The following is a 27890-nucleotide window of genomic DNA, read 5'->3' as shown; positions in this document are numbered from 1 at the left end:
AACATCCTTCTTCTTCAGCTGCTATGGCTTCTTTTCAGATCAGGGAGGGTGCTGCTTACTGGTTAGCTCCAATTCCGAATGGCTACAGCAATCCAGCATTTATGATAAGCGCACTCATCTCATCCTCTTATTTATGGGTTGGGCTCTAAAATTCATAGGCCATTTTGGTCAATTTCACAGTTGTAGGATTTAAAAAATTGTAAATTTCATCATTACAGCTATTTAAATCTGAAATTTCACAGTGTTGTAATTTGTAGGGATCCTGACCCCAAAAAGGGGTTGGGGGGTTTGCAAGGTAATTGTACGGGGGGGGGGGGCGGTTACGGTGCTGCTGCCCTTACTTCTGCACTGCTGCTGGCGGCGGTGCTGCTGGCCAGGATCCCAGCTCTGAAGGCAGAGCCGCCGCCAGCAGCAGCGCAGAAGAAGGGTGGCCTGGTGTGATGTTGCCACCCTTATTTCTACGCTGCTGCCCGCAGAGCTGGGCCCTCGGCCAGCAGCTGCCACGGTCCGGCCACCCAGCTCTGCAGGCTGCAGCAGCGCCGTTGTCCAGCTGCGAAGGCAGCACAGAAGCAAGGGTGGCAATACCGCAACCCCCCTAAAATAACCTTGCAACACACACACACACCCCGCAACTCCCTTTTGGGTCCGGATCTCCAATATGAGAAATGTTGGTCTCCCCTGTCAAATTGGTTTAGAGCGAAAGCACACAAAAGACCAGAGTTCACAGTCTGTGATGTGTTTTTCATGGCCGTGAATTTGGTAGGGCCCTATTTATGGCGACATGGGAAAGAGACAAGTGAATGCTGAGTCTTTGTTTCAGCTTACCTGGCCCAGCCGATGCTCAGTTGGAAAGCTTAAAAGTCAACGAGGCATAGCTTGGTTTAAACAACAAAGGGAAACTGTAGAGTCATAAAGTTTAAGGCCTGAAGGGAGCACTAGATCATCTGCGCTGACCTCCTGTGTATCACAGGCCACCCACCCCACCCCACCCCACACTGAAACTAGACTGTTTTGTGCCACAGGCTGAGAATAGTGGGGACCAAGGTGCACCAAGGCCCCTGTAATGACGGGGAAAGGATTATGTAAGATACACCCAGGTAATCCTAGCAAGTGACCTGCATCCACAGGCTGCAGAGGAAGGTGAAAAATCTCCAAGGTCACTGGGGGAAATTCCTTCCTGACCCCACCTATGATGACTGATGAGATCCTGAACGCCTGAGCAAGAACCAGCCAAGCACCGGAGGAAGAAAATGCTGGGTGCAACCTCAGAGCCCTGCCCCATGCCATCCAATGTCCCATTTAAAGTCATGGCCATCCCTGATGCTTCAGAGGAAGGAGATTTTAAAAAATAACAGAATACTTGGGGGGAGTGCCCTTCCTGACCCCTGGAGGTGGCCAGTTTCAACCCTGAAGCATGAGCTTTGAGGATAATAAGGTAAACACTAGAAATGAGCCTCATAGCTGCTAAGCCTGCCCCCTACTAGCAGATGAGAAATAAAATCCCAGGGAGGGAGAGGAATTGTTTATGGTGCCCAGGAGGGTATAATTAGGATTAATTGCCCCACTGAGAAGGTCAGTTCACATGAGGAATAGTCTCCAAGGGGAGATGGTGGAAGCCTCAGTGAGTCATTTAAAACCAGGCTTCATGGCACACTGGGCAAACAGTGAACAGAACCATCCTGCACTGGCTGAGTAGAATGGACTAGATGATAACCTACCTGGCCCCCAAGAGTGGCATGGTCAGCGTCAAGGGGGCTAATTCGGCGGATCACAGAAGAGAAAGAGAGGGTGCGTTCCATAGCTGTACATATGAAGTATAGATGGATGGACACACAGAGCTCTAGATAGTGTGTGTCAGTAGTTGGGCAGCTAAAGCAAAGGAGGGGAAGTCAGGAATGGACTTTGCCTCTGCCACAGAAGTGGGTTACCCCCTGCGTAACAGTGGGCAAGCCCAGTCCTCTGCTCGTGCCTCAGTTTCTCATCTGTGAACCGGGGGCGCTGGAGTGTGTCTAATACCCTGGGGCGCCCTCCCAGCTCAGTCCTGCCGCAGGCGGGCTCTTACCAGGGCTCAGAATCGGTGCCGGGACCGGGAGACCCTCTGCGGCTCATGAGCTGGGGGCGTCCTGGGTAAAGACAGGACCCTGACCCGAGAGGGCGCCCGGGCAGAGAGAAACTACAAGTCCCAGCCGCCCCTGCGCGGCCGAGCCCCGCCCCGCTGACCCGCCAGCTGCGGCTCCTTTGTGTCTCCGAAGCAGAGGGGCCGGGGCGGCGCGCGCGGGCTCGGCTCCCGGGGGGCGCCGGGTGCTGCTGATGCGCGCAGCCGGGGCCGCCATGAGCGCAGGTGAGCGGGGGTCCGGGTGTGGCTGCAAGCTCGGGGCCGTGCACAGGAACCCCCGAGGCCAGGCGGGGCGGCTGCAGGCAGGGCGCTCTCCCGGGCGGGCTGGAGCCCTGCTCTTGCTGCGAGGGGGGAGCTGAGCCGCAGGGGAAGGAAGTTGCGTTGGCCCCAGCTAGGGTAAGAGCCGGCGCCCCGGGGGGGCTGTTCGGTGCATCCCTCTCGCGCTGCTATTCCGGAGCAGGGCGCTACGGGCATCGCACGCCCCCAAAGCCTGGGCTCTCTGCAAAGCTGGGGACGCTGCTGCTGGGATTGACAAGGATGCTGGAGCCAGGCGGATCTTGGGGCGCAGCTGGTGGGATGCTTCTGGGGAGCGGTGGGAGGCAGTGTGGAGAAAGTGGGGTAACCTCCTACTGTGAGCGTGGGGGCGGGGAGATGAATAACCTCCAAGCTATGCGAGTCCCTTCTGATTCTCTCCTCCCAGCCCATCCTGCCCCACTTACTGGGGGCTTGGCTGGCTTGGTTTGGGGTTGTTTGATGTGCAAACAGTTGTGAGCCGTTGGGAACAAGCTGTATCTGTCCCCGCCAAAGAGGAGAATCGGTTTCATTCACACACACCTGCCTCCACCCCTGGGGCTCTGGCAGTCTGCTCTTTGAATGATCTATTTGTCTCTTCCCACCCCCAAAGCTTTCTTAAGTTGGGCAGTTTGGACCTGCCCTGTGACACAGTCCCTCTCAGGGGAGCAGGCTGCTTTGGGGGGTAGCCATTTGTGGGGGCAGGAGGACTCACGCCACAGCGTTACCCAGGTCCTGGAGATGGCACGCACCTGTTTGGTTTGTGTTTCTGGGGCTGCTCCACTCAACAGCCCTCCCTTGCCAAACTGGGGAGCAGGGAACATTCAGGTCCCTTGGGCTGCGCTGAGTCTCCAACATGCCTCTGATCAGCAAACTTATTTCCCAGGGACTGTCTTGTCCCATCCCTTGCGTGTCTTAGACCAGGGGTTGTCCAGCTTATGGCTTAGAGCCTCCCTATCCCCTTTACAATCACCCATTGTCCTTGGGGCTGCTGCCGAAGTCGCTTAGGCACCAGACTGACATTAGGGAAGTCTTGATGTATTTTTAGCTGTGTTTGACTCTGCGTTCACAGCCCCTGGAGGGAAAGGAGGGGCGGCCATTCAGCCCGCCAGGGATCTAGAGAGGGTTCTGCAGCTAGTCTTCAGTTGATAACCTAGGATCTACGACCCTGGAGTCTCTCTTCTCGAGTTGTAAACTGCTCCTGAGAGCAAAAGGGGAGGTGGCAGCTGAGTCCTGGAGTTGAGAGCTGTGACCCTCGCTGGGCGGCTTAGCACTTACTCTTTAAAAAAGGGGGTCTAATAGCATGGAGGTGACCCCAGCGCACTGTTTGTGGTCAGGCGCAGCATTGCTGGGTGAGCCACTGCCTCAGTTTCCCCTCACCCAGGGTATAAACAAGTCCAAGCAGGCCTTTCGAGTAGTAAAGAGCACCCTCTTTGGAAGGTGTTGTTTATTTAACCAAAAAGGGCAACAGGAAAACAAACAGAAGCTTCCGTCAGCTACCCCATCAGGAGTTCTCTGCCAGTGGTTTGATCAGTCTGATCTCCCCTCACTAGCCCTGGAGCCCTCTCACGTCGAATTCCCTGCCTGGAGCTTGGGCCTCTGCGCGTTCGGCTGGATGCCAGTCTTGCCCAGACAGCGCGCCGCTCTTTGCTGAGCCAGGACATCCCACACGCAGTTCGTTCTCCTGGGCTCTCTAGTGCCTTGCCTGGCAGCACTGTGGGCTGGGCCTGTTCCTCTGCCTGTGAGCCTCGCTCTCCAGGGAGATGCCACTGGGAGCAGCATCCGCCTTCCAGCCTGAGCCCTGCTAAGCCTTTATTAGGCCCAGACGCTCGTTACCTAATTAACTGTCACCCAGCTATGTAGGCAGGTAGTCACGGGGGGATCTGGGTTGGCTCATTCTCCTTAGTGGAGCCTGTCATAGGTAGGCTGACACCCCCCCCCCCCCCCAGCCCCCATGGCAGCGGGCAGTCTAGCTAGAAATGATCCAGGAAGGTGGGTTCTAACACATATACAGCTTAGTCTACGCTTAAGTGTAGCTATTTCATTTGGGGTGTGACTTTTGTATTTCTGACATCGCCGTACTGGTGTAAGCCCGAGTGTGAACATGCTGATATTGGTATAACCGATATCCCTTGTGCCAGGTGCATTGAACACACTTTTGCTGGCGATACAGTATATTGGTATAGCTGTCCTGGCAAAGCCGTCCCAGTATAGCCCTGGTTTTATGTCAGTCTCCCAAACTGGCATAAGCTGTACCAGTGTAAGCGCTCAGAACTATATAACCGCATCCTTGCTCGGAGGGGTTTGCTGGTTTAACTACCAACTGTCCTGATCGAATTATACTGGGCAGAACCTACCTAGTGTGGACAGAGCTTACCCAGGTGAATACTCTGCAGCTGCGGGCTTTAGGAATGCTGAAGAAAACCAGATTTGTTTGCTGCTTTCTGTTTTAAAGGGCCACTGCCAACTTTCTTTTTTTTCCCCCCACTGGGTTTTTTAAAAATTCCAGTATCTGACAGAGCCCTCCTATAAATAGCAAGTCCTGGAACTTTTTAAACATGCTCTCCAAAGAGAGAGCTGAGGCCCTGATCCCGCAAAGACTTGAACACTGGACCTCTCACTGCCCGAAGTGAAGCACCTGCATAAGGCTCTTGGGATGGTGGCCTGAGCAGACAGGAAGCAGCGAAACGGATGGTAAAGTTCTGTCGAATGCACAGAGGTAACAGCCTGGAAACTAATCATATCAGTTTCATAGATTCCCCCCCCTCCCCCCCCAGGCCTGAGCGGTTCATTATGATCTTCTAGTCTGACTTCCTGCATAACGTAGGCCAGAGAATTTACCCTGTGAAATTAAGGGTGCCCCCTTTAAATCTGAATTTTCTTATGCTGATCACAGAGGCATTGATAATATATGGTAAATGACCTCTGGATCAGCGAGCCCTTTTGCTTCTGTTGCACTGGAAACATTCACTCCGTTTTACATAAACGTACATAAAACAGGGTTCCTGCCCAAAGCGGAGCTGCTCCCCAGGGTCAGACTGAATGCACCATTCTGCAAAAACTCCTACCTGGCGGTCATGAACCTCAGTCAGAATTTTCTCTTTGCAAGAGGAATCAAAACCAATAATGAATGTAAAGTTCCCTTTAGAGAAGTTCCACGTGCGGCATAGTAAACAGCTGGTCAGGGTTATTCTTGGGTTCCGCCCGCCGCCCCACTCCCTATACCAACTGACTTTGGCAGAACTGAAATCTTGTAACGTACTACTTCTCGACTTCATAATGGGTTTCAGTTCTTAGTTTCCTCAGGGCACATCAGAACAGTGATGTGAGAAGGTAAATGATTTGCATAGATGCCTGTATGGTAATAGACTATGTGCATTAATATTGTTATAAGAAAGGGACATGGTGAGCGTGGATTTGTCTTTCTGTTGTTCTAAATGAGCCAGTCAAATGCACTTTGAGTGAATAAACTGCTACATACTGGCGAGATCCTGAAAGTTCCCCACAATTACATTAATCCAGTCGAGACTCTGGTGAGTAAATGAATGTGCCTTGCAAGTGATTGGGATGAATTTGCTGCTCCTGGGAATGAGAGGAGCTGATAGCACTGGTAGGGACTAGCCTTACTAATGACAGGTCCTGTATAAACTTCCCAGGTGGTGCTTGACCAGTGCATCTCAGTGCTCAGCTGCCGGGCATGTCCTGTGGGCGCGAGTGATGCCAAACGGTGTGATGGCTTTTGTGACGTGGGTAAAATCCACGACACATTAGATAAATCTAAATTTGTGCCATTTCTAACTCAAGAGGGGCCAATAACTAACAGCCAGCGTTAGCTTCTTGTTCTGTAAGTGGTACAGCTCTGACTCCTCCGTGCTGAATCCAACTGCCTGACAGCAGTTATCACAGACATATTGTCTTTACCAGCCTTAGCCGGTGACCCCAACACCCCCACCCCCGAACTGGCCCAACCTGTGAGCTTGGCAACTCCCAGCCCCCCACCTTAGTTCAGCGGGCTAAGAACATCCATTTGTTCCTTTAAGGAGACAAAACTGTAAGGAGGTTGTCACACCAGCTGGAGCTGACATTCACTTGTTAACACGACATTATTAACAAACGAAGATTGGACTTTGAGTTCACGGATAAGAGAGAGAGTTAGAAATGGTTACCGGCAAATAAAAGTGAAATCACACATCTAAAACTTCAGTCTAACGAGCTTTGGTTTAATGCTTTGTCCAAGATGGCTTGTCTCGCCCACGGTCTTCCTGCAAGACGGTGTGAATCCCTCCTTGGTCGGGATCTCTTCCAAAGGCCCAGAGATGCTGGTTCCTTTGGCTTCTTAGGTAAAAGAGAGAACTTGGCGTTCTCTGCCTCTTTCTTTTATAGGCCGTTGACTCTTTGAAATGGGTTTTTCTGAAAGATGCCTCCACGGTCAAATTCATTCAAGCCGTGAGAGGGGCGACACGGAGTCTGGTAGGGAAGAAGGCTCCCTGCTCTCTTCCTCCACCTGTGTTTGCTGAAATGCAAATTCTTTGGTTTCCTGCCATCTCCCCCGCTGCCGTGATGGTAATGGCCCTGTTCTCTACATAGGTATAAACTGACGTAAACCCTCATTCCTATGTTCAGGCTGGGCATGTTTAACAACTTTGCCTAGACAGGGCTGCCTGGTTTTAGACAAGTAACATCCTACAGGGGGAATTTATAACTTCACATATAATGTTGCTACCTATGCATTTCACCGTGATCTCATTGACCAGGGTGGTGGTAGTTTTCAAATGAGACCTCACAAGGTACATTTTGTATGAAGACTATCACAATGGTGTGTAGGGTGTGGATACAGGGTGCTTTGGGGTGCAAGCAGGGATCAGCATGTTCTGAAAATCCAGGCCTCCTTCAAGGTGTCTAAACTTGCGATCCAGAATTCTTAGTCTTGGAAATCTTGGCTGTAGCCTGGAGTTGAGCTTGGTCCTCTTCTTGTGTGCCTGCCTGCGTGTTACTCAGAGCATCTGCAGTAGGGAACACGTGTTTCTACAGCACAATCTCTAGCCCCTGGTCCAGCGGTTAGGGTAGAATTTGGGATTCGAGTCCCTGATCTGCCACAAACTCTCTCGGTGACCTTGGGCAAGTCACTTAGTCTCTTTGTGGCTCAGTTCCCCATCTGTGCAGTGGGGATAACTGTGCCTTGCCTCACTGGGTTGGTGTGAGAACAAATGAATTAAAGACCAAGGCACCCATATCCCATGGTGATGGGTGCCTTCTCCCTTACATAGCTAGAACATACTGTATCATTCTAATGGAAATGGGAAAGATCTTGTTTTAGCTAGTGAAACCGAGGGGGAGCCTAGGTTTCAGCTCAACCAGCCAAACTGAGGAATAACTCCAACTTGCCCTGTTTACACTAAGATTCTACAGCATGAGATCAATCATGGTGCAAACCCCCTCACTTTCCCTAGTGTAGACAAGGCCATTGAGTCGTCTGTTTTAGAGGGAGGAAGTGACTGGTTCCTGCGTGGCTCAGATGCAGGATCACAGTCCTGGTCTTGACGTCCTTCTGTTTGAGCAGATGGCTGTGTGACGTACGACAAGACCGGCAGGTGTCTTCTTTCAGCAGCAGATGCATGGGTGTAGCTGGGCCACGGGGATGAAAGTAAACTGCTCACGTATCGTCGTTGTCCTTGTGTTCTTTCCAAAATAAACAGTGTGGTTAATTTTGACCTCCCGGCTCAAGTACTGTAGCTTTCTGTATTTAAGAGTGAAGCCTAATGGTCTGGGAAAACCTTGAACTGCTACAAAGCTCAGCAGATCATCTGGTTAACGGTGCTGTGAATTCATTTTCCCCCACCCCAACCCCAAGTCAGGGTCTTTGTCCTAATAGCCAAAGCCCTCGCTTGGGTTTGGCCAATGCTCTCACTCTGGAACCAAGACGGCCACGTTCCACTGGAACAATGAAGCCAATTGTGGAGACGCACGGGGCAGGACGTGCCTCTTGCCGCTGTTGTTTCAGGCTCTCTGCAGACTCTTGCGTCAGATCTGCTTGGTTCATGTTTTCCAGGTTTTCTTCTCGCCATAAGGGTGAGAGGTGAGATTCTGGAGCACAGAGGAATGAAATACACATGGGTCCTGGCCTTGAGCCTGTGCAGTAGCCCCCAGATCTGTTGCAGATGGGGAGGGTAACGTTCCGGCCTGCCCTGCAGGTAACGGTGGTGTTGATTCAGAAGGGGGCGCTCTTACCTCTGAATCAGTACAGAGCCAGTGGCTCAGTGCAGGGCTGGTGCGCTCTGCTGTAGGACCCATCTTTGGGATAATGCACAGACAAGGTCCCAACCACTTGTGTTTGTCTGAGATCCCACAGCCCTCTCCTCTCAAGAACTGGCTGAATTGCATCTCTGGTTACTGCATTCTGGGTGGTACCTAAACTTCCCCTTTACTTTTAGCTGGTTAAGATATTCCTCCCTTTCTCCCACAGTGTATGTTGCTGGTTAAAACCAGGCCATGTTCCAGCTGTGAGCTGACATGACAGAGCAGCATCTCGGGGTTCGGATCTTGCAAATAGACGACATTATCCGTCTTGCCCAGCAGGAGAGAAATGGTCTTTAAGGCCGTGCCACCAGCCCCCTGTCTTGCTGCGCCACCTAACCCGGTACTTCTGTTTTGAACAACCCTTCCTATCCCCCTGCGTCTGAGGATCTCCAAGCACTTTGCAAACATGCAAGAATTAAAGCCTCCCACCCCCAAGGCAATTATTACCCTCCCCCCTTCTGTGAAATAGGGATATCTCTCTGTGCCTCGGTGTCATGAAAGATCAGGCAGCAAGCTTGTGTTTAGAGCTGGGAACAGAGCCCAGATCTCTTGATTTGTAGCCCTGGGGCTTTAACCACGCAGGCGTTCTCCGTCCCCGCTCTGCTTATGAGAAGAGGCAGCCCTTTCTCGAGGTGGGTGCTCCATTGCCCTTGGAGAGCCCCAGGGCCGAGCCCAGCCCTAGGAGTGTGAGAAGAGGGGCCGTGGGCATGCTCTGTTGGGACTTCCCTTCCCCAGTGACACTGCAGCTCCCACCCTAAACATGACCCGAACTGCCTCTTGCGTGCCAGCCCTGCCTATTGCCCCTCCTCTAATGGGCAATCGCGCCCCCCCCCTTCCCGCTAAACACCTCCCCTGTGCCTGACCCGTCCGGCTGCCGTTTGACCCGTCCGGCTGCCCCGCGCCCAGGTGCGCTACGTGGGCTGCGCACGACCGGAGCCCCTGCCCTCAGGCGGGACTCGGCCTGCCTTAGCCCCAGCCCGCCTTTGGGCACGTCGTGGAAGAACAAGAAAGAAGCCCGAGAACTAAGCTGCCCAGAAGTGGGTTCTCCGGACCCAGCACCCCGTGCGGCCCTGCAGTCACGCTCCCCTCTGTGGCAGCCGTTTTGCTGGCCGTGCTACGTGGAAACCGTGAGATCAGCAAACAAAATGACCCCGGTTTATTTTTAAGGAAGGCTTTTTAAAAAAAAAAAAAAAGCCCAGCTTTGCAGCGTCCCGAGTTTCCAGTATTGACCAAGGCAGAACGGTTTCTCGGCCGCGCTCCATACGTTCTCCTGCTCAGTCCTTAATGCGAGAGCAAAAGGGAAGTAAGTTACAGGCAGAAGGTCACATGCGTACATAGCTGCCTAGGGTTTCCCGCAATACTGTGGGATGTTTGTGAAACATCCCTAAGTAACAGCAGCTGCTTCTGTTAAAGTGCCGGCTCCGTCCGCAGTTATTCTTGGGGCTGGCAGATGTGCATTTCCTTGGGTCCGGGTCCAAGTGACGCCTAACCAGTTATTCCTTCCAAAGGATCTAAATATCCTCGGTGATCCTTGTCTGAGGCTCATTTGCTTGTGAAACATCTGTCGGGGAGGTTCCCGCAAAGTGCCTCTGGAGCCTTCAGAATCCTTGGCGATGTGGAATCGGACCCTGGCCACGCCGCTGCTTCCCATCATTACCTGTGAGCCTTTGCTGTGATCAACTGATGCGAGTCTCCTTGTCTTGCCTGTACCTAACTGAGGCACACAGCCAGAGGTTTGGGCGTGTTGATCTAGGTGGAGGGCTCTAGGTTCTGGTGGTGTTAATTCAACACTTCCCTTTGCCTAGCATTGGGCCGTCTGCTTTGAAGTGCCCCCTGCCCAGGAATCTGGAGTCCAGAACTTGCAGAGTTGAACCTTTCACACTTGTCTCATGCACTAATTAACTTGAGGGGAGTTTTTCTCTCACGCCAGGCCTGACCCTGGTTGGTGACGAGGTTATCTAAAGAGCCATCCGAGTGCAAGCAGTAATAAAGCCAAAAGTGCTCCAGCCGGCATGAGTCTGGATGAGCCTGGCTCAATAGAGTTAAGCTCCTGCAGCTTTAACGAGTAGCGTAGCGGGTGATGCTCTGATCCTTTCTAATCCAGTGGCACTAGGCTGGCAGTGCAACTACACCAAGTCTGGAGGCATCATGGGGCCTAGTCTCAAGACCGACATGCTGTCCTTTATTGTAAGGATCTGCACGACGATTGGGGTGAGACAGTGTGGTCCTGTTTTATTGGTAGAGTTGGGTGCTGAACCAGGGCCAGGACAGCTGGGATTTCCAAAGGGATGTAGGGGAATTAGGCACCCAAGTCCTATTGCTTTCTTATTCTGCCCAAGGCTTTGGCGCCGTTCAGGGACGGGGTTTAAAGTCGTGTCTGCGCAGTAAGGCGGAACTAACCAGCGTGGCTAAGGGGGTGTTTTAAGCCTTGTCTGCACTAGGGGATTCTTACAAAAATTCCCCACCGTCGTTATCTCAGGAGCGGCCGCAACATAGGGTGCTCATTGAGTAATACACGGCGTGGGCTTTCTTCATAGACCAAGCTGCCCGGTAGAGGGCACCCTTCTGCTGAAACAGACGGGGAATTTTGGCTTCTCTGGCCCTTTAACTTCCACTTGTGGGAAGGGAGAGACCTTGGTTTAAAGTCTCTGCTGAACCTCAGCAACTAGGTTGGAAGGACTTGTTTGTAATCAGAGGGCTTGTGCTATGTGACCCACGAAAAGGAATGGGAGGGGGGCGAAAGAACCTCTTTGCTCTCCATGCAGGCTGCCCACGCTGGGGGTTACAAAGTGGATAGGGAAAGTGGGCTTCCCCCTGCACTGGAGCAATGAGTGGGTAAAGCCTTCGCTCTGCCTACTCCACATTGCAGTCCCTGCAGCAGAGCTGTTGTGGAGTGGGACGTGAGCAGTGCGGGGGAAAGGAGGGACGTGGCTTAGTATCCCCCACTCCAGAGCAAGTGGAAAGCAGACACCGAATGATTATTTGTATTGCAGTGGGGCCTAGGAGCACCAGCCATAGGGCAGGCCCCCGTTGTGCTAGGCACTGTACGAGCACAGAACAAAACGCTGCCTGCCCCAAAGAGCTGACAGTCCTGTGACAGAGAGTCACAATTTGGGCCTTGCTCCTGGGTCCGTCCAGCTGCATGCTGCCCCTTGCGCTGGGCAGATTGCACCATTACTGTCCCCAAACAATTGTGAGTGGCGGTCAGTTTATCCCTCCACCCACGGAGGACAGGAACACTAAATTCCATGTTAAGTCAGACAAATAGAAAGGGAGAGTTAAACATTTGCTGGGTGGCCGTATCAGCCCCAGCTGTCCTCTTTGGACTGTTGCTTACCTGATAAGGAGAAGGGAACGTGCTGAAATAACTGAATTGCTTTTTATTTCTGCTCCTGCCTTGGTTAGGCTTTAAAACGAGTGAGTGTTTGGGTTTTATGAACTTCCTGCTAGCGCAAAGATCTGTTCACTAGCCCCACCTGGGAAGTAAACAGCCGTGTCTGTAAGATGTTCCCATACTATGATTCCAGACAAGGCGTACAAATGTAGCTAGGAAGCAGCTAGGAACAAAGCTGAAATTGACACTCCTGTTGGTAGAGGAATAACTCTTCCCCCACCCCCACCCACTACCACCCCCCGAAGTACTGCTGGAAATTATAGGCCCCACATGAATGTCTGAGCGCCTCACCAGCTATGAGTTTTATTCTTTCACCGCCCCTGCGTGAGATGGGAGTTTTATTATCCCATTTTAGAGAAGGTGAAGCCAACTCATGGGGAACATAGGGACCAGATTTTTAAAGGTATTTAGGTGCCTAATTCCCATTGATTTCCATGGGCATTAGGTGCCTCCGTATCTTTAAAAATTTGGCCCTCAGTGTCTTGCCGGAGGTCACGCATGAACTCAGTGGCAGAGACAGGACCTGAACCCGGATCTTACATCCCTCCCCCTCCAGGTCTGGTGCTGTAATCCCACAGCCCCCTTTCCTCCTTTTTCCTTTGAGTCAGAAACAGAGGCCTTCCAGCTATGCTAAGGAAGAGTTTCTGGTAAGTTTCATTGCGTGTGAATGTGCCCCTGGAGGAGAGCCTGATCTCTCTCATGCATTCGTGGATCTCTCCCCTTCTCCCCCCATTCCCACTGCACCCTGATTTTCCACCTCTCTGCACACGGGGCATGGGGCTACCGAATCGGGGACACCCGAGAATGCTTGCTTCATAAACAACCTGACCAGGCCTAACTTCTAGAACAAGGAGCGTTTCTAACCTCCGGGGGTGGCTGCACGCCCTCCAGCTGAAATTTGCGCTTGATTCATCCCGGTTGCTCTCGTACCATGTGTTCCCTTTGTGCTGGGGTGCCGCTGGTGCTTCAGTCATCCCGACAATGCTGCGTTTTGTGTGGCCTCCCACAAATGAGGGCAGCTGATAGCAAGCCCAGCCCTTTACATTCTCTCTTAAAAAGCAAGCGCTGGGTGCATCTCGCGTCTCCCCCCTACCCCTGGCTCTCGCCATCTTCTCCAGCAACAAATGGAAACAGAGTCGTTCCCCTTGGGATACTTAAAACTCTAGGTGATCACATGGCAGCAGGTGCAATCTCAGGTACTGGTGCTACCCGAAGGACTTCCCGCTGAGCGAAGATCATCTGGCATGGATTGGGAGAGGAGAGGGAGCTTGAGAGTTAATGCCTTAAAAAAAAAATGGGGGGTGGGGAGGGGGTGACTCTTATTTTAAATTAGGGTGCTTTAAAACCCATTTACCTGGAATGCCCACATATGGAGGAAGGGGATGCCAGAGCCTAAAGGCTAATCTTGTGTTTAGAGCCTGGCACTGGGAGTGGGGAGATCTGGATTCTGTTCCCAGCTGACCGTCCCTTCCCTCTCTGTGTCTTAATGTCCCTGTCTGTAAAATCTATTTTAGGTCCCATGCAGCCTCCATTGCCATAGAATCTGAGCATCTCATGATCTTGAATGGATTTATTCTCTCCAGCAGAGTCTTTGTAAAAGAGATGCTGTCATTTGACCGCTTGGGATACTTGCATTTCACTGCACTAAGCGACCAGAGTGCACCCAGATTTGTTCCCAGCTACAGCAGCAGCCACCTCTCCTAGGGAAGTGCAAAATCAAGCGTCAGTGGATACAAACCCTGGGGCCAGCCCCTGCAAATGCTTCCTGGGTTTGGTGCCAGCCACTGGGAATTTGCCCTACTGACTCATCCCTAGAAGTGTGGACAAGGCAGGGCCCACAGTTTGGACACTGGCGACCTTGCACATGTAACAATTTGCATGGCGTGTGATCCATCTCTCCCTAGCAGTGGGCCCACATAGCGGATAACAGCCTACTTCTGCTACCAGCTCAGGTCTGTGCATTGGTTCTACAGGTGACAAAACCAGCTCTACTCAGGAAACCTGTTTTGCAGAAAGAATATCCTTATAACTGCAGAAAAGCAAGCCCACACGGAGGTCACAAGGCGTGGTCACTCCTGCACGCTATCAGGAAGAACTAGTTCAAGAGGGAATCTGATGCTTAGGGCAGTTAGTCTCTTAATAAGGGCAGGGTTTTTAATGCATTTTCCCTGTATTCATAGAATCGTAGGACTGGAAGGGTCTTTGAGAGGTCTTCTAGTCCAGTCCCCTGCATTAATGACAGGACTAAGTATTCTACCATCCCTGGCAGGTGTTTGTCTGACCTGCTCTTAAAAATCTCCAATGATGGAGATTCCACAACCTCCCTAGGCAATTTATTCCAGTGCTTCACCACCCTGACAGGTAGGAAGTTTTTCCTAATGTTCAACCTAAACCGCCGTTGCTGCAATTTAAGCCTGTTGCATCTTGTCCTAGCCTCAGAGGTTAAGGAGAACAATTTTTCTCCCTCCTCCTTGTAACAACCTTTTATGTACTTGAAAATTGTTCTCCTGTCCCCTCTGTCTTCTCTTCTCCAGACTAAACAAACCCAATTTTTTCAATCGTTCCTCATAGCTCATGTTTTCTAGACCTTTAATCATTTTTGTTGCTCTTCTCTGGACTTTCTCCAGTTTGTCCACCTCTTTCCTGAAATGTGGCCCCCAGAACTGGACACAACACTCCAGTTGAGGCCTAATCAGTGCGGAGTAGAGCAGAAGATTTACTTCTCGTGTCTTGCTTGCAACGCTCCTGCTCATAGGTGCCGACTCTGTGGGTGGTGGAGCACCCATGGAGAAAAATTAGGGGGTGCTTAGCACCCACCAGTGCCTCTCCTCCCCCTGCGGCCCTACTGATCACTCCTCCCCCTCCCTCCCAGCGCCTCTGGTCTGCTGCAAACAGCTGTTTCACAGCCTGCGAGGGAGGAGCGGGAGGGGTTGGAAAGAGGCGGGGAGGGGGTGGAGCAGGGGCAGGAAGAGGTGGGGGCTTGAAAGGGGTGAAGTGGGGGTGGGGCCTGGGACAGGGGTGGGGTCGAGCACCCCCCCCCCCCCCGGGTAACGGGGAAGTCAGTGTCTATGCTCCTGCTAATACATCCCAAATGTTTCCTTTTTTGCAACAGTGTTTCGCTGTTACTCATATGTAGCTTGCGATCCACTCTGACCTTTCCGCAGCGCTCCTTCCTAGGCAGTCACACTGTAGTGAACGATCCCACTTTGGCAGCGAGATGCGCTCGGTCTCTGATTCAGAGAGTGAAAACCCAACAAGCGTCTCTCCTGGAAGGGTCAGATTTCTATCCTGAAATCCGTGCCTAGGTAGGGTATTGGTGCTGCACGTCCACAGCTGACAGCGCAATGGAGGGGGCACTTTGCAGCTTCCTGCGGGCATCACACCTTTGAAATCAAAGAGCCCTGGGCCTCCGTGCCCCCTCTCCTTGCCAAGGCTGTCATTAGGCAGGCTGTCAATCACTCGCCATTGTTCTGTGCTCCCCTGGCTGTGGCTAACAAAGAAGTTCTTATTATTAGATTATTATCCACAGCCACTGTTACATGGCTCTGTGAACACACAAAGGACTTGCAAGGGTGGGGGGAAAAATTGAGGACGTGGAAGGGGGTGAGAATTCCCTCCCCCCTTGGGCTGTGTTTGGGCAGTAGGTGTGGTTGCTTTGTTTCATAGTGGTAGTGCAGACCTCTGAGGCGGAGCATTGTTACTGCCCGCCCCCATTCCTCCTCCCCACCCCGCCCCGAATGTTACCTGCCCTACAGCAGTGTCCATGTAAGGCAAGGCTGTGATTTCTCTGCAAGAGAACAGGAAATACCTTGGGAAAGGGGGAATCGCCACCTGCTTTGAAACAGGTAAGCAGCCAGGAAGTCCTCTCTAGAATGCGCTTATTGGAAGGCAGCTGGTGTGAGAGGGGGAGATAAAAATGCAGGTGTGCAGGGTTAGCAGGTAGCCGTGGCTTGAAGTGCTGTTACTCTAGAGATGCTGTCACATAAAAAGCATCTCGCTGTGGGCTTTTGAGGCCTGGATTTCTCAGGTCTGTTGAAACGGAAGGCCGAAAGGGACCCGGTCGGATACTGAAACAAAGCTCCTTATCTTGCCAACACCGTCTTTTTAAAAGGAAAAGACATTTTAAAATGCTAGTGTTTTCCTTCCTGTTTATGTGGAGAGGTACAGAAAGCAAATTCATCACTTCCACATTCCTTTGGGTGGTCAGTTTCTAATTAATTTCATTTGTAATTTCACATGCTTTAGCTGCAATATTTGGGTTGCAAAGGCAGCTAGGGAAGGCTTGTGTTTAAAACAAACCCTTTCTCTTTTCTCCCCCCTCCTTTTTAAATTTTAAATAGATTCAGAATACAATCATAGAACCAAAGGGTTAGAAGGGACTGCAAGGGTCATCCAGTCTAACCCCCTGCCAAGATGCAGGATTTGTCGTCTAAACCATCCAAGACAGATGGTTTCAACCTTGTGTTCACGCAACTTATATGCATAGCTGACCTGCCTAAAATGTACGTATCGCAGACCCACTCGTTCCATGGTGTTTGGTTGATAACTAATAGATCTGGAGCATGCAGTTAACCCGCCTCTCTCCCGTGCTTTTCACAAACTTTCTGGAGTCCTGCCTGTGAGGTTTGACTTTATTTGATGAAACGGTTGCTCAGACTTGTTCCCTGTGAATTGGTGACATAGCCAGTAGGAAATGTTTGTAGTCAAACAACAGGAATGCGGAACAAACCGAACCAGGTTGGGTGAGTGGAGAAAGCGACCAGCTAGCTTTCCCTGGGGAGGCCAGATCTTATCAAAGAGCTCAGGGCTGGATTTCCAAGTGCTCAGCACCCACAACTGGGGGCTGGATCTTCAAGCATGCCCAGCACCTAATGTGCACCCAGCGCCCTGGGCTCTTCAGAAAATCTAGCCACTTGTTGTGGTGTGTAAATGGAAGCTGAGTTCTGTTGTCAGATTTATAGCAGCTGCCCCTCTGAATTTTAACCAGACTACGTCTACACTCGAATCTTCAAAGCGCTCCCACGGCAGCGCTTTGAAGTGCGAGTGTCGTCGCGCGCGAGCGCTGGGAGAGAGCGCTCCTGGTAATCCACCTCCACGAGGGGAATAGCGCTGAGTGCTCAGAGCCTGTCCACAATAGCGCTTTAAAGCGCTCAGACTTGCTGGGCTCGGGGGGGTGATTTTTGTCACACCCCATAGGCAGCAAGTTGGAGCGCTGTAAAATGTAAGTGTAGACAAGCCTTCAGTTGTAAGCTCCCTTAGAACAGACTTTCTCGCAATGGGATCTGTGAGGCCTGGTGGCAATTGGCTGCGACGCCCCTTTGCTGTTCATGCAGAGAGAAGGGTGCAGGGACATACACACAATATAAATGTGGGACCTATTGGTGAGATGGTTCCACTTCAGCTGTTCAGCAGAACACCCTCTCCCTTGGAAGATCTGTGTCTGTTACCAAAGCTGACCAGTGGATTTAGCTGCATGGCCGCCACTGACAAGGATGTGGGCTGCATGACTCAGATCCCCTTGTCATCTTTGAGATGCTGAACTGTCCTTATCTTGGTGCTGCCATGTTAAGCCCTAAACCTGAGCCAGTGTGAGTCTGTCTACCTGGGCTAGGAGGGTAGACATGCCCTTAGGGCCATTTTCTGATCTCCTTTCTCATGCTGAATAGCCCCATCCTCCCCGAATAGTTCACCTGAAATCAAGGGGGCTGCTTTTGGAGCAAGGTACGATTCTGTCTATCAGAGTCTGGCCCTTTAGTTCCCTTTCAGTTTTATCAGCCTTCCCCTCAAACTGGGTCTCAATCTTCTAATGCACCAAAGACCCAAGTGCAATACAACAAATGAGATTTTGCACCTGTGTAGGCTCAAGGATGCTTTCGTCTTTCCCTTCTGCCTCTTTCTGAGCCTGCTCGAGAATCCGCAACCTCACACTGAAGAGTGAAATTGACCAGGTTGCCATTACCCAACTTTCATTCTATCTTCAAGGTGTATTCGTCTGTCCTGGGTACAAAAGGGGAAAGTGCCACTCTGAGGGCCATGCTGTGTAGCTAAACAAGGAAGCTAGAGTTCAAGGCTGCTGCCTCGCGGCCTCCCCCACCTGCTTCATTAAAAGGTGGGTCTTAAAGCCAGGCCAGGGGAGAAATCTCCCCCCAAACTGCTCAGCTTGCTAAACACCAAATGAACAGAGTAAGAGCTGCATTGCGCTGTTCATACAAAGAGAAGGGAGAGGGGCACACGGACATGCACATGGTGTAAATATGGGACCTATTTGGGAGATGGTTTCCACTTCAAAAATACAACGGGACATCCTCTCCCTTGAAACACCCTTTTCCCCTCGCAGCTGCCGATGCTGTCTGGGTTTGTGTGAACACAATGAGCAAACAGCCGGCAGCAGGTGTGTCTTCAGGGAGCACGCTGATGGCTCGCTTTTTGCAAATGTCCACTGGTATGGGTGGGATGGGTTTGAAAGCCATCAGCATGTTCAGTGAAGAGCAGGTCACGGCTGCCCCTTCCCTGATGGAGCCGCTGGACCAGCATCGTTCTGTGGCTCGCAGCTGGATTGGGTTACTGCACTTGACACTTCAGGAGTTTGAGGACACCAAATCCAGCCTCTGTCTGAGATCGATCCGTGGCTGCCGCCACTCCAGCTATCTGGTGCTGTCTGTCCATCACCTGGGCTCCTTGTCCCTTTGTACATAGCCCTCTCGATCAAACCCCGTCTTGTTTTACTCAGCCTCCTCCCTGGGAGCTGTCCTCCATTCCCACACTTAAAGGGACAAACCAGCATGCCCTAGTTACCCTGGGGATTTGCCTAGGTTATGGCCAGCAGCGACCAGCCTCCACTATAGCTGCACCAATGCAAACCCCTGCTCTAGTCAGAGTAGAGCCCTAGTTTAGTCCCATTTCAAGCAGGGGAAATCTGCGCTGGTATATGTAGCAGCTTTGCTTGCCTGCACCAGCTCTGACACAGCTGCTGCCTAAAGCCTGATCTAAGCAGCAAAAAAAACAAAAACACACATTCTTCTAGCTAATACAGCTCTGCCATCAAAACCCCAGTGTAGACACAGCTCTGCCGACAGAAGAGTGCTTCTGTCGGTTTAGCTAATGTTGTCTGGGAAGGTAATGTGCCTGCACGGACAGAAAAACTCCTCCTGTTGGCACACGCTGCGTCTAAACTAGGGGCTCTGCCAACACGGGCTCTGTAATGTAGACGTGGCTTTAGCCTGGCCTCCCTACGTACTGGCCTTTACGCAGCACTGTCCTAGCGCTAGCTCCGTGTGTTGAAATTCATGATCTTGGGTGGTAACTCTATCCACAGCTTTCCAGGCCCAAAGGGCCTTGTAAGAGCCCCACAGCCGTGCTGGAAAAGGGTAGCTGGACGGTTCTACGTTCTTTCTCATGCTAGTTACCCACTGAAAGCTGTTGCTCTAGGACAGAGGTGGGCAAACTATGGCCCACGGGCCACATCCAGCCTGCGGGACCGTCGTGCCCAGCCCCTGAGCTCCCGGCCGGGGAGGCTTGCCCCCGGCCCCTCCCCCGCTGTCCCCCTCCCCTGCGGCCTCTGCTCGCTGCACCGCCAGCGCTCTGGCCCGCTGCTCCTGCCGGCAGCGGCGTGGCTGGCTCCGGCATGGTAAGGGGGTGGGGGTGTTGGACAGGCGGTCCCAGGGGGCAGTCAGGGGACAGGGAATGGGGGGGGGGTTGAATGGGGTTTAGGTCCTGGGGGGGGGGGTTAAGGGCAGGGGGTCCTGGGAGGGTGCGGTCAGAGAACAAGGAGCAGGGGGGGTTGGATGAGTCGGGGGTTTGGGGAGGGGGAGCGGTCAGGGGGGGGACAAAGGAATGTGGATGGGGTTGGGACAGGGAGCAGGGGGGGTTATATAGGGGGTGGGGTCCCGGGGGCAGTTAAGAGTGGGGGTCTCAGGAGGGGACAGTCAGGGGACAAGGAGCTGGGGGGTTGGATGGGTCAGGGATTCTGAGGGGGGCAGTCAGGGGGCGGGGGCCAGGCTGTTTGGGGAGGCACAGCCTTCCCTACCCGGCCCTCCATACAGTTTTGCAACCCCGATGTGGCCCTTGGGCCAAAAAGTTTGCCCACCCCTGCTCTAGGAGCTGTAAAGCTAGCATGCTGGATTTCCTCGTTTTTAAGTGAAAGAGGCAGTGGGAAGGAGTGGGAGGAAGAGGATGATTGCATCAGGAGGACACCAGTGTATTAACGGCTGCTGTGTCTTCATGCCTTTGGGGCCGGAATACATGTCGGCCTTGTTCAGAAAGTCTGGGCCGAGCTGTGAAGATCTGGTGCAGCTGTAAACCAGGAGAGAACAAGTGCAAAGATTTCATGCCACTCTGAGGACACCGAATCCATTACTGTGCCGTCTTGAGGCCGGATACGGCTGTTGAATCCTTGTGGTCTGACAGTGTTGGCTTGTATGCCGTGCTCGTCTGTCACTGAGTCACAGGTGCTGGAAAGCACGACAGCGTTGTAGACGCTGCTTTACAGTGTTACGTAGTTAGGCGGAAATGCTCTTAGTGAGGCGTCTTGTTCTCGTCAGAGCTGGGATCTAGCTCCTGAGTTCCCAATCCCGCTGTGCCACTGACTTCCTGGGGGACCTTGGGCAAGTCTCTTAGGCCTTCCGTGATGGGAGGAAAGGGGAGAAGAAAAGGAAAAGGGGAAACACACATACATACACACGTGCTCACGCAAGTCTGGTTTTGTTGAGAAACCGAAAAACTTCCATGAAAAATTTCCAAGGAGATTCGTGCATGTATAATAATACAGAGCATTTTCCAACAGCTCTAGTTAGCTGAAACCACTGGCTTCTAAGCCAGGGTTTCTCTTCTGCTGCACGCTTTCTCTGTATGCTCTGCAGCTATTCTGCTTGCCCAGGGCTGTCTCTAACCACAGGGGGAGGCAATATTCTCACTCAAGCTTGGTCTACACCAGGGGATCTCAACCCTTTTTCTTTCCAAGGACCCCCCCAACATACTATAAAAACTCCAGGGCTCAGTGGGGGGGGTTGGGGCTCCTGGCTTCAGCCACCGAGTGTGTGGGGTGGGGGGGCCCACGGGGCTTTAGCCCTGCAGGGCTCAGGGCTTCAGCCACCGGGCGAAAGGCTGGGGCTTCAGCCATGAGGTGACGGGGGCTCAGGGCAGTTGGAGAGCTCGGAGCTTCAGCCCCACAGGGGCATCAGGGCTCAGGACTTTAGACCCAGGGGGAGCCCCACAGCTCCCTGCAGTTCCGCTCCCGGCTTCAGCCCCACAGGAGCCACTGGGGCTCAGGGCTTTAGACTAGGGGGGAGTGCCAGGGCTCGGGACTTCAGCCCCTTGGGAGGCGCCGGGGCTCGGGGCTCCCCATGGCTCTGCTCCTGGCTTCAGCTCCTGGAGGCACCAGGGCTTGGGGCTCCACACTTCAGGCACAGGGCCCCGCTGCCCCCTGAAACCAGCTTGCAGAGCCCTGGTTGAGAACTGCTGGTCTGCACTACGTAACTACGTCCCTGAGGGGTGTGAAAAATCCACACACCTGAGCGATGTCGTTAGACCGACCTAACCTCTGGCGCAGACAGCGCTACGTCAACAGGAGAGCGTTTCTCGGGGACACACTCACCGCCTCTCGCCGAGGTGGAGTTTATTAAGCAGACAGGAGAGCTCTCTCCCGTCGGCTTAGAGCGCCTTCACCGGACGCCCTACCAATGTGAATTTGTAGTGCAGACCTGCCGTCGGTCGCTCGCTATGTCCACACCTCCGCTCTTCTGCGCTGGGGTTGGCTCATCAACTCCATGCAAACAGCACTGGCTTCCCATTCGTTTCTGGGTTGAAGTCAAGATGGCCTTTAAAAAAAAAAAAAAAAAAGAAAGGCCTCTATGAACCATCCTCCACCTCTTTACCCTCACGTTCTCAGCGCTTTCATCGCAAGAGCTTTCTCCACTGCATCTCCTGCCATCTCTGCCTCCAGCGAGGCTCCAAATCGTTTCATTCCCCTGCTACGCTCCACATCTTTTGACACCCTCTCTCTCCTCTTTGTGACTGTGTAACTGTATAAAGTGTTTAGTGATACAGTTTGCACGGAAGATACTATATAAAATGCAGCTGCATATTGTGTCTGAATGTTCAGTCTCTCTCACACACACACACACACACACACACACACAACACTATTAACCTCTAGTGCCCGTACACAGTCATTCCCCAGATGCACCGTGAGGCAGGAAAGTTTCTACAGATGGAGAAACTGAGGCATCTCAGAAAAGCGGGAGGGGGCAGGGAACAAAGTTTTCATTTTTGTTTGAAAAGCAAACCAAAAATTTCAACCAAAATGTAAATTTTTTTCCCCCCTTTTGGTCAAAAAATGTTTTGGATGAAAAACTTTCTCGGGTAGCTGGGTTTGTGGCCGGAGACTGGAGTCTCGCTTCTGCCGAGTGAATCCCACTGCAGGCCCCCATAATCATCACCATCCCTACCCCATAAGGGCCGAGTTTAATTCCCTGGTATCTGAGAAGCTCTTTGAAGATCCTTGGCTGGCAGGTGCCAGGGAAACATTAATGATTACTTGGCTGTTGCACTAGGTTTTAATGCCGTTGTCTGCCTCTGTGCTAATGGCTGGTTTTATATATCGTTTCTAAAGCCAGACGAGATCTCTGTGATCATAGCCTTACCTCCTGTTGAACTCGGGCCAGAGAGCTTAATTCCTGTTTGAACTAGGAAAACATCCATCCTTGATTTAAAATGTTTTAAAAGCTTTGTCGTCATTGTGTTTGCTTTCGGTGCCGTTGCGTGTGTTTGTCTCTGTGAAAAGTCCTTGTTTAATACCACCTGCTGCTGTGAACAACCGAAACAAGGGAGGGGCTGGGAATGGGACGCTTTGCAATGAAGGAAACTTGCTGATGGCAAAGCTGAGGCAGCCGTGGGAGTGGAGACTCGAGAGCTGGCTTTGAAGTGAAACACCCCTTTGGGCAGGTCTCGGCAAGGCCAGGAGCCCGGCCAAACCAGCATCTCTTGCAACCTTTTCCACATAGACATTAGATCGCCTTCCTGCCCGACGGCAGGGGTACGTGGCCTTGCAGCCTTGGTGAATAAAGCCCCGGTGCCCCGATGCTGGGTTGCTAGTCGGGGTCGGGTGTTGGTATCGCTCATGAGGAGAGCTGACCCAATGGCACGACGAAGGATTCCTGGAGGTTCTCTTACATCCGAGGGCTGATTTCTTTATGATTCGTCGGGGGTTCGATTTTCATGTCTCTGTCTTGGGGGTTTGTACTGCTGCCCAGCACTGCAGTATCTGAGCACCTCTTATGTAAATTCAATAGTAATAGTGGACTGGGTAATCTCTGGCACTTCTCCCTTTTCAGGGTGAAAACTGCTTGGAGTAGGGTGGTGGTTGTTTTGGGTTTTTTTGTTTTTTGGTGGGTTTGGGGTTGGTTTTTAAAAGATTTTATTAATTTCCTTTTTTTTTTTTTTTAAGAAGTCAGTGATTTATCTGAAGTTTCTTGCTTGTTCCACGTTTGTTAATATATGCACTGGTGGTGGAGCTGTGGTGCTCCAGTCAAATTGCAGAAACAGTACCGGGCGTGTCTACAGTAAGTCAGTTGGGATTGCAGCATGTAGGGTCATACCCAGCTAGCTTTAATCTTCCTGGCTCGATTAACAAGAGCATTAGCACTGACTTCAGCACACATACCCAGGGTCCCAGCTGAGCTTGTTCAGCCCGTGCTGTCATGGCTTCACTGCTGTTGGTACTCATGCTAGCTAGATCGACATGTGCTACAATCCCCTTTCCAATTGCAGTGTAGACATACCCTAAGACAACCAATTGGATACTGAAAACAGTCTTCAAAGCGAACAGTCCTACCCATTTGTGGGCTGTAAACTATTTGGCACAGCTGTTCCCTGGTTGCCGTGACTGCTGTCTGCCTCGCATGTTACCAGCCTCCATGGGGAGCCCCCTTTGGTCACCATTCCCCTCAGTCAGACCTGTGTGCTTCCCAAGCCCACTCACATGGCTGGCTCTGGAGGCACAGGCTGAGAATCGCTGCTCTGAGCCATTAGCAGGATCCCAAATGCAGCTGTCGGGACCCACCGTGCACCTCCGTGTGCTGGAGCTTTTTCCGATTCTGGGAAAATGGGGAAATACGACCAACCCATCAAGTAACATGGTGTTCCTCTGTTTGCATTCGCAGATAGCAGCAAGTTGCTGGGAAACCAGCCCCCTGTCTACGGGACGCTCCTGCAGGGCCCTGGTAAATCCTGCATGGTACGTAGGAGGATTTTGGGGGGGGAAATGCAAGGAAATTTTCAGAACAGATCATGAAAATATCTGTCAATGGTTATTTGCAAGGTCAAAAATGAGAGGGGGTATTTGCAAGTGGCTGGCCAGCGATGGGTTCTCTGTAGGGCTAGGGATAGAGCTCTTCGAGGGAGCTGGTTTCAGGCATGGAGGCGTTAATACTTTCCGCTGCGTTGTGCCACGCAGGGTGTTCAGTAAAGGACTGCGTGTGACGTTTCGACATAGGCGTTGTGAAAGGAGACAAGGTGGGCGGTTCTGCTGGTGCCTCTCTCTCGGGCCACTCTGCCGGCGCTGCGTCATCAACGCGATCGACCTGATTTATCCAACCTCTTCCCGCCGCGCCCTGTGGAACGGTGCCGTCGGGGCACGTGGTCAGCCACACTCCACCGGTGTCTTGGGTCCTCACCAGCGACACCTGAACAGCTATTAGCTGAGCGGACGTGAGGCCTGATCTTGTGCCCATTGACATCCATGGCAAGGCTCCCCTTCTCTTCAGTGGATACTGGGTCTGGCCAATGGTTTCCAAAACTTGGTTCTGGGATATCTTTGTTTCCCACCAAAGCAGCTTTGCTCTGGTTAACCCTGTTTTCAATCCACCAGTGCCAGGAAGTTTAGTGACTTAAGGCTTTTATCAGGAGGGGCTGTATACTTGGCATTCCTTTTTTTTTTTTTTTGATGATGATTATGACGGTTTTTTAAGTGAAACAATATCCCACCAATGATGGCGTGAGCACACCTCTGAGCCGCACACGGCACCAGTCTCCATCGCCCACTTGTTGAATTTTCAGACCGTTACCTATGTGGTTTGTCCTAGGCTGCCCCTCAGGCTCAGAAGCTGCTCCCCATAAACATCAGCAAAGTGACCTCCTCCTCCCAGGCCACCGGTAAATCTCTCCTTTGCCGTGATGCCTGTGCAAAAGCCGTCAGTTAGGCAGCTGGTGTGCAGAGCCCACTGTCTGTCATGCTGACCAATATTGTCTCGTTCTTTCCTTTTACTCCCCTGTTGGTTGAGCTGTATCTAGCTATTGTCTCTTGTCTTCTACTTAAACTGTCAGCCCTTTGGAGTAGGGGCAGTCTGTTTGCTCTGTGTTGGTGCAGTGCCTAACACAGTGGGGTTCTGGTCCGTGACTGGGGTTTCTACATGCTATGGGGGAAGACAATCAGATAATAACTAATATATTTCCATTTTAAAATCCACTGGCTTAGTGTCTCTCGTCTCTACCCTGCGATTGCTAGAGCAATTGACCTCTCTCCTATAGATATATAATTGGAGCAAAAGGTAGGAAGGAAGATTTTATGGTGGATCTCCATCACTTCGAATCTTTAAATGAAAAGTGGACTCTTGCTAAAAGATCTGCTCTAGATCAGCTGGTTATGGGGCTGATGCAGGAATCACCGGCTGAAGTTCTCTGGCCTGGGTTGCACTGGAGGTCAGGCTAGAGCAGTGGTTCGCAACCTATTTACCATTGTGGGCCACATCCAAGACGACCTGTATGGCCCTGAGGACGTCACATGGGCCACAGCTGTGTGCTGATTGGGCCACGGGTTGAGAGCCACTGGGCTAGAGGATCAGAATGGTCCTTCTGGCCTTGGAACCTGTGCAAATCCCCCATCGCAGGGTATGTGGGTAGAATTGAGAGTACCTTGGATGTGAGTTTTTTCCCATAAACTCTAAGCAGCAAGACCCGGGAATCAACGTTACCCATGTCAAATGAGGCCGTTGTGTGGACTTGGCCTGGGTGGCGGGGCCCATTAGCAACTCCTTTAGGTGGCTCTTGGAAGCCAGTGGGATCTTCGAGTCAGACACGCCTGGACTGGCAGGTTCTAAGGTCGGCCGCTGCCCGCTGCTGCTGTCACCGCCTCTTGCTCTCTACCCTGGAGAGCAATGACTTGGTCTGGACTGAGCTCTGACCTCTCCTGCCTGTGCTCTCTTCTCAGGAGGCTAGCGGCTACCAAAGCAGAACATGGCGGATAATCCTTTGCTACGTGTTCTCCGTGCTGACGGCAGGAATCCTGTTGATCGTCTTCCGCTGGAAACCAAGCCTGGAGGTCCGAGCAAAGTGCAGGCCGTGTCGTCTGCGGCAAGCCGACTGGCTCATAGTCACCGTGAGTAACTGTGGAGAGGGAGGGAGGATCTGGTGGTGAAGACACTGGACTGGGAGTCAAGAGACCTGGGTTCAATTCCTGGCTCTGCCACAGACTCCCTGCGTGACCATCTGTAATTTGGCGCCTTTCCTCCCACCCTCTGCCTTGCCTAATTCAGTTTCTAAATTCTTCAGGGCAGAAGCTCTCATCCAGGGCCTAGTGTGGTAGGGTCCTGATCTCTGTGGGAGCTGCAGATGCCACTGTGAGACATGTTATCAGCCAGTAACCAGAGACTGTGCAAAGTGTAGAAGCAGAGCTCCCACAGCATGAAAAGTTAGGGGGGAAACTGAGGCACAGAGCGACTGAGTGACTTGCCCAAGGTCACACAGAGATTACGTGGCAGAGCAGTGACTTGAGCCCTGGACTTATTGTTCCCCTGCAAGCACCCTAAACCTGGGGCCAGCCTTCCTCAAGCACTTGTTTTGAAATTGTATGTTCCAGGACCGGTTCGGGCAGTGCTTTGTTACCCAGGTGCAAACTGAACAGCTCGGCGAGGGCAGGTAAGTGGGACTTGTGGATTCACTCCTTCCTGAGTGTTTGGGTCAGTGCTCAAATGATCCCATTGTGATTTTGCCAAGAGAGTGAATGATCCCTCAGGGGCTTGCTGTGTGTTCCACTGTGGACTGAAACACAATGAAATGGATGTGAATGGAGGTGTGCAAAACTGAACCCCTTGCAGCTATGCAGCTTTTGTTCCATTTCACGCACCCAGAGCGCTGATTTGCGTTTGGGGTATGAACAAACCCACCATCCCACTGAAACGCAATTAAATCCACTGAATATACGATTGATTATTACTCCGATACCTGTGGAGTCCAAAAGTCACCATCTCTTTGAAAGCCAATCAGCTCTGAAAAATTGGATTGTTTTATTTTATTGTCATAGCAAGCACCCAGTCACGGACCAGAACTCCATTGTGCAAGGTGCTGTACAAAAATAGCTTCAGATATTATAGCAGCCCCTGAATCCATCTGACAAGTGGTGTTTTACAATCACATTTTCCTGCTTTTTTTCTTCTCTCTCCCTTGTTGCTGTGTGACAGACCCAAACAAACAAAAGAAATGGGTAACACTTTGTGCAAACAAACTGGTAAAATAGTGTTTTCCCCCCTCTGATCTTTCAGTTCTAGTGATCTTGGGTGTAATAAATAACAATGGTAGGTTTTAAAAAACAAAACAAAACCCTTTCAGACAGAAGTGTGATTAAGCTGATGGTTCCACTTTAATCACTAGATTACCTGGGTGACATAATGTTGGATCCTGCAGGGCTAACAGGAGTGAAAAGCACCAGAATCTGTTTCTAGTTACTAAAGCAGGCAGATGTGATCCTGAATATGCACAAGGCGCAGATTGGCTGCGTGAGACGCTGCCATTTCTACATAG

General features: G+C 51.9%; 1 protein-coding gene across 1 annotated transcript in view; it reads left to right on the top strand.

Annotated features, from left to right (window-relative positions):
- The first annotated feature begins 2261 nt into the window (after window positions 1-2261).
- The window catches only part of ATP13A2 (ATPase cation transporting 13A2), a 70132-nt gene continuing 44503 nt past the window's right edge, over window positions 2262-27890 (top strand). The window contains exons 1-4 of the mRNA XM_074975266.1: window positions 2262-2341; window positions 24257-24330; window positions 26302-26469; window positions 26950-27008. Coding sequence (XP_074831367.1) covers window positions 2311-2341; window positions 24257-24330; window positions 26302-26469; window positions 26950-27008 — 332 coding nt within the window. The 5' untranslated portion in view covers window positions 2262-2310. The remainder of the gene's footprint in view (window positions 2342-24256; window positions 24331-26301; window positions 26470-26949; window positions 27009-27890) is intronic.

This window comes from Natator depressus, chromosome 18 (assembly GCF_965152275.1).
Source record: "Natator depressus isolate rNatDep1 chromosome 18, rNatDep2.hap1, whole genome shotgun sequence".
Taxonomy (NCBI): domain Eukaryota; kingdom Metazoa; phylum Chordata; order Testudines; family Cheloniidae; genus Natator; species Natator depressus.
This window is presented reverse-complemented; position numbering and strand designations above follow the sequence as displayed.